The sequence below is a fragment of the Lissotriton helveticus genome, chromosome 5_1 (genome assembly GCF_964261635.1).
Source record: "Lissotriton helveticus chromosome 5_1, aLisHel1.1, whole genome shotgun sequence".
NCBI lineage: Eukaryota > Metazoa > Chordata > Amphibia > Caudata > Salamandridae > Lissotriton > Lissotriton helveticus.
The window spans coordinates 1,797,567,616-1,797,579,642 of NC_136065.1; the positions used below are offsets into that span (position 1 = coordinate 1,797,567,616).

At 44.1% G+C, this 12,027-nt stretch overlaps 1 protein-coding gene across 2 annotated transcripts in view; it reads left to right on the forward strand.

Annotated features, from left to right (window-relative positions):
* The window catches only part of PSMD11 (proteasome 26S subunit, non-ATPase 11), a 473,607-nt gene that overhangs the window by 65,096 nt on the left and 396,484 nt on the right, over positions 1 to 12,027 (forward strand). For both annotated transcript variants that reach the window (XR_013594972.1, XM_078645110.1), the window contains exon 2: positions 539 to 640. Coding sequence is in view for 1 of the 2 variants with exons in the window: in XM_078645110.1 (XP_078501236.1) it covers positions 539 to 640 (102 nt within the window). In the remaining variant the exon portion in view is untranslated. The remainder of the gene's footprint in view (positions 1 to 538; positions 641 to 12,027) is intronic.

Genomic DNA, 12,027 nt, shown 5'->3' on the forward strand with positions numbered 1-12,027 from the left:
TTTGAATCATCTAGTACAAAGGTTAGTGTTACTCGGGGGCGTGGTGCAATTGAGAGGCTCCATTTCCTTGCCCATTTGGTGTTGCCTCGAATGTTGACTTATCAGTGTTGATGTACTCTGGTGAACATGTATTGGATTCACTTTCATTATTCTCAGAAGAGGCCAGTGACTTTGAAGATTTGATCACTCATTTAGCCTTTTGTTTTGGACCAAAAAAGCAATATTTGAAACACATTAACAGGGGAGCATGAGGGAGAACTGTCATTCTGTTGCTCACATTGTACCAGTTCTGTGAATGAATTTTGGGGGAGGAGTTAACTAGTATATTGCATGCCTAAGCTTTGTTGTTGAGTTGTTTGAGAATGATTCTGCAAACAAAATACTGGGATTCTAACTATGCAACTGTATGCTTAATTGTCATTGATCTTGATTCAGCAGTACTATTAAGGCATATATATGCTCATTTCAAACATAGTGTGACTAAACTCAGTTTTAATTGATCATCTTCAAAAAAGTATATTTTATTGCTTATTTCTAGTGAAGCGAGATATCCAGGACAGTGATGAAGAAGCGGTGCGGGTCAAAGAGCAGAGCATACTGGAGCTTGGGGGACTCCTGGCCAAAACTGGGCAGGCTGCAGGTAACAAAGACCCATTTCGTGGCAAATGTTCATAACCATGTGTGCCTGGTCAGAACAATTATAAGAAAATCTGCAGGTTTAAAGGTGTAAAGATAAAGATGCACTTTATGTAGACGTGCGATTTTGAGTTATGGCTGTGCTTGGCCTTTGGTGCCAAAGTGGATTGTTACATATATAGGTTATCATTACAGTGGTGAGAAACGAGATTTAAGTTTGTCTGCTAAATGTACATTTCCACCTTTCCACTGTTTGGGGAGTTAATAAGTAGCAGAATGTTATTGTCTTTCTTTCCTGAACAATGTAAATATAACTATAAATAATTACCTCAGTAGCCTTTATTTTGCAGTTTTGGTGGTCTATTGCAAGTGGCCAGTGACACTGACAATATAATGGTTTCAGTCCTCTTGTTGTAGCTCAAGTGCAATTGTTTCTGCTTCACACGAATAGAAAGAACACTGAACATTCTTTAGTGGGGGCAAAACAAACAAAATATATTTTGAGGAAGTATAAGAAATAGTGAAACTATTTTGAGTCTATAGCTGCTGAGCAGCACCCAAAAATTCGGATTCACCCTGAGACAGACAATATTTGTACACAACCCATAGTCTGCCTCATAGCCAGCAGCAGAAGGGTATGCTTCTCTCAATCCTCAGTACAAGAATGACTAGAAATTAATCTAGCATAAATTCATGCTTCGTGGGATCATAGACTTGTATTCAGAAGTGCCTCTCCCTTATAAATGAGGCCAGCCTGGTCCGTTCTCTTTTACAAGTTACTGAATGGTATACAGCTAAGGCAAGAATGTTTCCTACTGCTTCATGGTCTAAATACTGACACCTTTGCAGCTCAAAGAATAATAATCTTCTTTGCTGTATTTTTCTATATCTGGTTACTGACATTTTCAAGAGATGGAAAGAGCCATTACTTTAAAAAGTAGAGGGGCAGTTTTGCCCTTTGCCACCAAATCCCTTGTACTCTCATTGCCACGCAGTGCTAAACTCGATTATTTTGGCAACAGTCCGAACGTGCTCCAGCATGCCCTACAACATTTTCTAAAGGGGGAGCAACAAGGTGGAGACCTAGTTGGACACATAACAGAACATTGGCTATTCCAACACCTAAATATATATTTTCAGCAACAATGGAAGGACATTGAAGAACTCTTAATGCATTTACCTTGCTGCTCTAAAGATACATTGCAAATTACGGTATATTGTTGGTTAATATCTGCCTTCAAAGTTTTCTCATTAAAGGTCTCCAGGCTTCTGACCACTGGTTTAGCGATTTGCATATGCTTGTGAGGGCACTTTTTTTGGATTTCGCTTCGATGTCAAAAGCGAAGTCATTAACATGCTGTTTGATACAAACTTTGGTAAGTGGAAGGAGAATAGATTGGACATAATTTGACTTATTTAAAGAGACATTCTTTTTATTTTTTAAGTAGTTTGTGAAAAGAACAGCTCCTTCTTGTAACCAGTGGACAGTGTGAGATAGAGGGTAGAAGTAGGGAGTAATATTTCCAGGCTAAACTTTGAAGAGAGCCCCTGCTAGTGCTTTTTCAATTGATTTACATTTGTAAGTGCTTGGATGCACCCACACATTCATCTGCCCATGCATTCTGACATCGTCCATGCAGGCACACATCGTCCATGCACTCAGTCCCATTCTTACACTCCTGCAACTTGGCAGCCATTCTTTTGCTCATTCCTGCATTCACCCCATCGCCCATCCACATTAACACCAAAATTAATCAGTGATGAATCATTTCCCAGACCCTTTTTCTTTGCTGCTTGTTTGTTTGAGGAGAGCAAGTAGCATGACTAATATAAGCAGTGTGAGTGCACGGTCATCATTTAGATTGTTTTAGTTTCCAACCATAAAGGCTTCTTGACTGATGCTCTTATCCATGCAGGAGCGACAAAGCCACTTCAGTCTTTTACACGCACAGGACATTTGCAAATGGCAAGCTTGACTGGTGCAACTATTGTACTTCACTGTGTGCGCTTAAAGTTCTGTACTTTTGCACTTGACTAACATAACAAAGCTTCAAAACCACCTACTGCTGGCATCACCCAGTGAGATGGAGTAGCGGCAACTTTGCTTTATGCAACAAACTTCAATAATCGTGAACAAATCTTCTTAACCTGTGGTCTGGGGGTCCAAAAATACGACTCTGGGCCCGCAACTCCTTAGAAAATAACTGATTAATGAAATGTATATAAAGAAGCAAAATATTCAGTTGAAAATTTTAAAACAGACTTTGAATGTTTAGCAATTTGAAATTGGAAACTCAACATTCCAGGTATGTTTAGGCTATATTCTCGAAATGAACAGTTGAACACTGGTAACAGAACTATTAATTAAAAGCTTCAGTATGTTAATTTTTAAAGTGCACAATCTTTAGCTAGAACATCAATTCACTTTAAAACTTGCTCCTTCATACAGTTGAAGTAAAGGGTTGACTCAAATGTGTAATGGTAGGTTGTTCCAAATGATATTAGTGACTAGATAGATAACATATATTACTGTGGTAAGCATGGCGATAGCTGTGTGACTGGACACAATCCACTCTCTTCTGGGACTCACGTCTGAGCATACCCATGCTTGATTCCGGTCTGGGAAAGACATGGCTTGGTAGTTCGGACTGGACTGTTCCCATGAGGCACAGGGTCAGAGCTGATTTGCATATAGCCAGTGTCTAACCCAGGGTGGTGTGGAGTGCAAAAAAACGATGGATTTAGGCCCAGATCCTTGTACTGGGGTGAATGTATGACATTGTTCTACATTCTGTCCATCAACTGTGTTTTTTGCAATTTTCACCCCGAGTGGGCTGGGTATGCTCAGACGTCAAGCTATTCAGGCTGAATGAAGGCTGATAGCCAGAAACCGGTCCTTGGATGCTTGATTCTGGTCTGGGAAAGACATGGCTTGGTAGTTCGGACTGGAATGTTCCCATGAGGCACAGGGTCAGAGCTGATTTGCATATAGCCAGTGTCTAACCCAGGGTAGTGTGGAGTGCAAAAAAACGATGGATTTAGGCCCAGATCCTTGTACTGGGGTGAATGTATGACATTGTTCTACATTCTGTCCATCAACTGTGTTTTTTGCATATTTCTGTATTTTGCCATTCAAATTATTGAAAATGCTTGGGCCGGGATGCCCAACTTCCAGTAACAACTCAGTGGGCGTCCCCAGTTTTAAATAATCATTCGGGTTGGTCCCCAGGTTACAGTAATGATTAAGTGGGAGTCCACAAAAGTCTAAGAACCACTGATCTAGAATGTACATAGAGTATCACCAACCTGCTGTACCTCCTGACTATACCATCTAAAACAGACAACTCAGACCATGCCATTTTTTAATCGCAATTCCGGCCATGCCTCATTAGTTCACCATTTGGTCTGGGATAAGCAAGGTATAACTAATTGCGGAGTTTCATCTGCAGCTAATGCCTGCCTCCACTCTTGCTCAAACGACACCCCTGCATAATTCCTCCACAGAGGACGCTAACATGTGTGGAATTGATGATGAATGGGTGAAGTTCTGACACCTTACCAACATGCTCATTCCCTTTTCTATTTTAGAATGTGCCTTTAGCATTCTTGATGCGAATGCAACTTCTCTTGTTTATAACCCTTCCTTTGCATGAACACAGCCCTGAGACCATAAGCACGAGTATCCATAACTACTATGAATTTTCTTAAGGCGCACAGCCTTGACAATGGCTTGCGTAACAATTTCAAACACAAGTAGACACTCGAGCACCCCCTTTTCTTCAATAGACGCAACACACTTTGTCAGAGAAGTGTTCTATAAACTTGGAATAGTATTCTGCCAGACCCAGGAAAGAGCAAAATTGCTCTTTATGAGCTGGTGACGGTTCCTTCTCAATGGCTACTACTAATTTCATTTTAGGTTTGATCCATCCCAAGATAATGCGTGTCCCAGGTAATCCACTTGACATACTCCAAACTTGCACTTCTCAATGCTGTTGGACCTGCACGTTCTAACCTTTATAGTACTCCATTTAAGACACATTATGTTCCATTTTGGAATCCCACACCAGAATGTTGACCTGGAAAAACACATTAGTTATGCCCTTTAACATGTTTTTCATCACTGTTTGAAACCCAGACTATAAGGCACAAAACTGATTGCCTTAGGCTTCCTAGCGCCATTAGATTGAAAATACATGAAAAGACCGTGCACCCTCAGACAAGCCACTTCTTAACAGAATAGACATGTTTAATGCCGATCAGAAATGGGGTTATACATTTGGAAAGGGGAGGGGGTCAACTCAACACACTTTGGTTAGGTCTAACCACAGTTGTGCGAGAATCTCTGCTTAACCCCTTATAGCTATAGCACAAACAGCAGACACTCTCCAGAGAGGTACATACTAACTTTAAACAGTACCAACAGTTTTAAACTAAAGAACACAATGCAATAACATTCTCAACCCAATTTAGAAAAATTTGAAAAATGTAATGAGCTAAAAGGCACCATGATCTTAAAAACAGCGCGGGGGTGGGGTGGGGGTACTGGCAATATAGTTTTTATTTTTATTTTATTGTTTAAGGCAGAAAGCTCCCAGAAGTTCAGAACTACAGAAAAACCAGAGTTTGGGGTGGTCTGGGACTTGTGCGTAATTTCAGGATAACTGTGATGGAGCGGAGGTCTGATACACCAAGCAAGTTGTTCCAGTCAAAGAATTTACCTTGAGATTTGGTGTCCAACTGCTGGAAGCGATTCTTAGGGGACTTCCTAATTCCTCAGAATAGTCTTCTGGGCACCATGTCTCTCTCCAGACAGGTCACCAGCAGGGTCTAGTCCTGTTTAGTCACTTGGCCCCTCTTGGAGTTAGGAGGAATCTTACTTTTAGTGTCATTGAAACATTTAAACATGAGTCCACCTCCTTGACTGTTGGAGCCCAATTTCAGCACAATTAAGTAGCCCTTGAGTTTTTGTGTGAATACCCTACCTCCAGCAAGGGATTCTTCTACAGGTGGAGTCTTCCCAGGTCCAAGAATGTTCTAAGAAGGTGATAGGTGTGCCACATTTAGCCTGTGCACTAGCAGGTAAGTGGAGGCAGGGTTGTGGAATGTAGTTATTATTGATTTGTCTATGGGGAAAGTTGCTTCATAAATCTACTCATCCTGTAACTAAATGCACTTGACCCTTTGGTTCCATGTTGCGCGGCGACAAATTATGGCAGTAATCTCATTATAAAAGAGCTCTGATAGTGCCTCTCTGATTATGCCAGGGCTCATACTATAGAAGGGTTTGAATACCTGCAATCCCTTTATTTTGCCACGTTTCTGCAGGCCTACATACTGGGGCTAAAGGTAGTGGTAAGCAATAGTTCCAGGGTTAGAATGCCCCTTTGAGTCTGTGCAAACCTACTAACTTGCATATTATGAGGGTTTTTAACAAATCTTCTCTAATCTTTTCCCATACTGAGAAGTGTTGGAAATTTACTCCTGACAATGGCAGATGTAAACCTTCTTCCAGAGTTGGGGAAAAAAGAGGTTGGTGGGAAAGTGAACTTGCAAGCACTCAGATTGTCGCATGAGCAAATCTACACATGCATATTTGCTCATGCGACAATGCAGTAAACAAATATTTTCTAGTAGTACTCTTTCTTGTCCTACTTCTTTAAATTATTGGGAGTTCACGAAAGCCGTATAGCTGCACTTTATGCAAGGACATATACCATGGGTGCACTTTTGAGACTTAGTGTAATAATTGAACCCCTAATTTGGTCTGGCGTCGACCATGAACTTGTGTGTTTATTAAAATTCTGTCTCTATCTCTCTCGCTGTATCGGCTGGCTTCACTGTGAATGACAGCATTCTGCTCTTTTACAAGGAGCACATCGGCACACACTGTAGTTCTGTTCAGTGCCAGTAACTAACTACTGTGCAGTGTGTGCTTTGAGACTAAAAACAATGTTTGCTTTTGCCAATGTTTGTTATAATGGTGAGGGCCCGGCAGCTCCCACACCAATAAGGTTTTACAAACACCATGCCAAATCAAGTCACACATTGACAAAACTAAAAAGCTGGCCACAAATTTCAGACCTGCTGACTTTGCCAATGCTTGTCTATTTTTGTTTCCCATAATCTTATTGAAACTGGTTACACTGATTTTCCATTATGAATATTTTTGGGAAATACCAGCATGCATCAACACGTTACTAAATGATGCTGCAAAGAAATAGTACCTGAAACTGCCGTAGTTTAGCGAAATATTTTTTTTTCCTGATTGCATTTTTTAATGGACATTTTATTTTGAAAGCAATGAATCATCAATCTTGCTTTCAAGCTTATGCAAATATTTGCCTCAAATCGGAGAGCATTCTAGGAGCATTATACATAGCCTCATATTGCTAAACTTTGAAAAAGTATATACACATTTTTACACTGAAACCACTGTCAGTAGTGCAGTCAGAGCTTATAACATTTACTTGGAGTGCTCCCGCTAATAATAAAGGCTCTCAAATAACGACCCATAAATTCAGACAGTGCCCTTCCTTGATCCACAATGTGGTAGTGCAATCTGGCAGCTAAAGGGTTTGTGCTGCAGGGGGTTGGGCCTACTTGTCCCAAGGACAAAATACACATAAAAACTTGTTGCCATTGACCCCAAACAATATGTTCTGGGAGTCGGGCTATAGGAGTTCCACATCACAGGTGAAAAATCTCGAGTGACAATGCAGAAAAGGCGAATTTACCACACTGCCTTTTTAAACAATCCACTTAGTGTTCGAGGCATGTGAGCTGTAGATCGCATGCTTTGCACTTTGTTTTTCTTCGAAAAAGTATTTCCCAGTCACAAGGTAGGTGACCCCTCCTTTCGGTGATAGTGCGCATGGGCATCGACTCCATTGTTGGATTGTTTTTCCCGTCATCTGACTCGAATGTAAATTGTGGCGCTCTGGTTCGACACCGCTTCTCGGGTTCCCCTCGACGTGCAATCAACTACCCTCGATGGTATTCTCGATCGCGTTTCCTATTCTCAGCGTATCGTTTCGAGTCCGTCTTTGATCGGAAGATTCGTGGACGGCCGTTGGGCCTACCCGCGTCGGGCTCGCTAGCAGTTGATGGAATGAACTTCATTCAAATTCTGTCCTGGGTGTCTCGCTATGTTTCTGCGCACCAACCTGCACGAAGTGTGCAACCTCGGTCTAGCCCCGGAACACGATGAACAAGACTGAGACGTGTTCCGATCGTTTCGATCCAAGAAGACGCTCCATGACCGTCAGGCTCGACATAACGAAATGCACCAACAAAGCGGCTCTGCACTGAACATCTTTGGTGAAGATTCCGGCCAGGAAGAATTCCACGCACTAGGAGCCAAAGAAGAGGGGGAAAACATCTGTATCCAAAGCAGACCCTGACATGGAAGAACAAGACACCGGGTCAGCGTACCGTGAGTACAGGTACCCACCTGCCCCAACATTTGCCGAAGAAAAAGGCTCAGATCCTTCCTCTCCGCTCACCAAGGTTGGCGTCGAAACCCATACCAAAGCCTTCCGACTCTGGATTGAGTCGACCCCATGTCGATGCCGAACTGAAACCTTCCAAGCACGTCGTCGTGGCTAATCCCTCGCAACCGAAGGGTAAATCTTCGGAGTGGAAAACTTCGGAGCCGAAACATTCTACGTCGAAAAGTACGCCGCCCAAAGGGACAACTAATGTTCCATCCAAAAAGTCTTGTTTCGACTTTCCGCCTACAAATACGGATCTGAAACAAAAAGAACTGGTTATCATCCTGATACTGGACATAATCGGGTGAAACTGACAGATCGAAGGAAACTGGGCTTGCAAGAGGACTACATCATTCCTTTAAAACGCAAGAATGTAGGTACTAACCCTTCTCCTCCCATTACACCACCTTCACCCACTGACCCGAATTTGCTCATTACAAGCACAAATTCCCCACAACCTCAATCACCTGATAAGATGAAGATGACGGGGATGAAGATAGGCCCCAGGACACAAATGACCACTGGGAGGACTATAATACAGATCCGATCAGACTACAATCCGGATCTATACCCTTCCAAACCCTCACCACCTGATGACAACATAGGGTATATAGAGCTACTTAATGGGGCTGCTCAATACCATGGGGTGGAATTGCATATAGAGGTTCTTGAAGAGGAATTTCTATTTGAGACCTTAAGTTCCTCTCCGAGATCAACAAAGACACCACCTATGCTTAAGGGACTGGTTAAACATACTGACGAGATTTTTAAAGACCATGCGTGGGCAAGAATTATTGCGCCCAGAATTGAGAAAAAGTACAAGCCAGCACCTACTGACCCCACTTACATCAGGGGTCAACGTCCATTAGACTCCCTTGTAGCCTTCAACGCTCGCAGAAGAGCAAACTCACAAACTACAGGAGATACCCCTCCTCCTGATAAGGAGTCAAAATTAAGTGATGCCTCGGGCAAAAGAATAGCATCACATGCAGCTACTCACTGGCGAATTGCAAATGCATAAGCTCTCTTAGCTTGTGACGACAGAGCTCATTATGATTAGCTAGAAAAATTAATGCATTTTTCACCTGTGATACGCAAAACCAAAGCTAATTACCTAATTCACGAGGGGAAATGAATTACCAATACTCCTATCAGGTGCGTCATAGACGCAGCAGACAGTCAACACCAGTGTGTTGCTACGCAGACATGCTCAGAATTTCGGGGTTCAAACCTGAGGTCCAAGCCTCCATTCTGAACCAACCCTCCACCCATTCGGCCCACAGTGGACACTTGTTTAGAGAAAATGAAAAAGATGCTGAGGTCTCAAAATCCATGGGAGCTATGCAACTCCCTTCCAATAGGGTATCCTTTTGTCAGTCCTTTTACATGTGTGGCTCCAAAAACACTTGATCAGAAAATCACTTCTCTTACAAGGGCAATAATCCATCACCCTCATAAAAAGATACTTTAGAGGAGGATTTAGAGGGAGCAACGACTAGGGAAGAGGCAGAGGGAACTCAACATGCACTTCCCCCTGCAAACACCAGTGACTTCCTTCCTCTTCCCCAATCATTTCCCTCCTGTCAGGGGACATCTCTCGCAATTTCTACCCGCCTGGTATACATTCACCTCAGCCAGATGGGTTTTACAAATGATCCAAAATGGTTATTGACTGGAACTTAAACTCTCCTGCAAACATTCCTCCAAGATCACACACAAAGTAACAGGAACATCTCAACCTTCACAAACAAGAAGTTCTCTCTCTTTGTCAAAAAGGAGCTATAGAACCAGCCCCATTACAATATCAAGGGGCAGGTGTATACTTCTTAGTACCCAAAAACACCGGCTCTCTCAGACCTATACTGGACCTGTGAGACCTGAATCTATACATCCAGTCGGATCATTTCCATATGGTGACACTCCCAACAAGCACTCCCGCTCCTTCAGCAGGCGACTTTAGATTTAAAGGGCGCCTACTTCCACATCCAGATAACCCCGCCCACCACAAATATCTCACGTTTGTGGTAGGGGGTCAACATTACTAATTCAAACACCTCACCTTCACACCCTGCTCCACAGTCAATCACCTGCCCCTCGCAGCTACCCCTCCCCGCCCCTCATTCACAGACATAGACCTAGTCCCTACACACACCACTCGCTCGCCCAGCTTTCCTACTAACCTTCGTACCTCCGCTCTTCCTCTTGTCGCCCCCCCCACACTGTGCACTCCCATACCTTCCCCCGCACATTTTTTCTCGGAGCACCCCTTCTCCCCCAATGGCACCACACACAACATGACTCTCTCTCCGACTTCTGCCCCCCCCACACTTAGCACTCCCACCACACCTAGCCTGCACCCCTCCATCAACCTCCCACCCCCCTCGCTCACTCCTCAATACCCCACATCCTCCCCCACAACAGCCAGCCTACACATCACCCCCTTTTTCCGCTCCCCCCCTAGCACGGATGCGCTTCCAAACACCTGCCCTCTCGCTAACGCCCCCAACACCCTCATCAGTTCCGACTCTCCACCCGGACTGCCCCCGGTCAACGCACCCATCATCACCTTGGACACTATTATGTCTACCCTCCTCCAATTGAAAGAAGAAGTACACTCCATTAAAGAGTTACTCCTCACACACCCCAGACACCCCCACATCAACACCCCTACCTCACCTAACACCACTTCCCCCTCACCTCCTACCCGCCCTACCACACAACACTCCACACACCGGACCTCTATCCCCCCTCGCAATACCAACAATCGCAGTAACAATTGCAATCTCGTCACTACCAAGCGCAGTACTCCCCCTTCTCCTCCTAACAACACTTCCTCCTCTCCCCCTACTCGCCTTAACACACATCTCCCCCCACATTGGACTTCTACCCCCTCTTGCAATACCACCAATCGCCCCAGACGCACCTCCAACCCGATCTCTGACCATGACGTACACACCCTTCTCCACTCTTACGACCCGGCTCCCCAAAAGCCACTAGCTACCAACAACATGTCCATCCCAACGATTATATCCAACGCCCTTAGGCAACAAAAGGATAACAACAGAGGCGCTGTCCCCAACAACCTCACTAATGTACCCCTCATTACGGAATCGTCCTCCACCCTATGCACCCCTAGCCTTAAATGCGTACTTCTCAACTGCAGATCGGCCCAAAGACATTCCACGGAGGTCGCCGACCTCATCACGTCCCGGGAACTGGACCTAGCCATTCTGACTGAAACGTGGCTGTCTGATTCCTCCACACCTATACTGGATATCCTAGTCCCGCCCAACTACTGTATCATTAGACTTGACAGGGCCATAAAGACAGGCGGTGGAATTGCCTGCATCTACAGAAGCAACCTCTCAGTCTCCAAAGTGGCCGTCCCCTCTCTTACTTCCTGTGAATACCTTTGCCTCGATATCATCAGCGAAAGCAAACCGGTATGTTCTCTCCACATTATATACCACCCACCTGGGGACAATCTCTCCTTCGCCCAACAACTCATGGATACAATATCAGCCAATTCAGGACGGCAGCACACCCAAATTTTCCTTGGCGACTACAATCTCCACTGGAATGACAGTAAGGACGCAGTGGTAAACAGCCTCAAAAGCTTTCTCAACGCACTTGATCTCAACCAAATATGCAATAACCCGACCCATAAGAGAGGTTCAACCCTTGACCTTATCATCTCCAAAGAGGGCGCTATTCAACTGGAATCAATCCAACCTTGTGACTGGTCAGATCACTACATTGTCTCCTTCCTCATCAAGGAAAAAATCAGACTTAACTCAGTTCAACCCCCTAAGCACAAAGTGTGGAAAAGGGACTTGAAGAAACTCAATCCAAACTCCCTACCGCCTAACAGCTGCAATCGCCTACTTCCCCCTCCCGG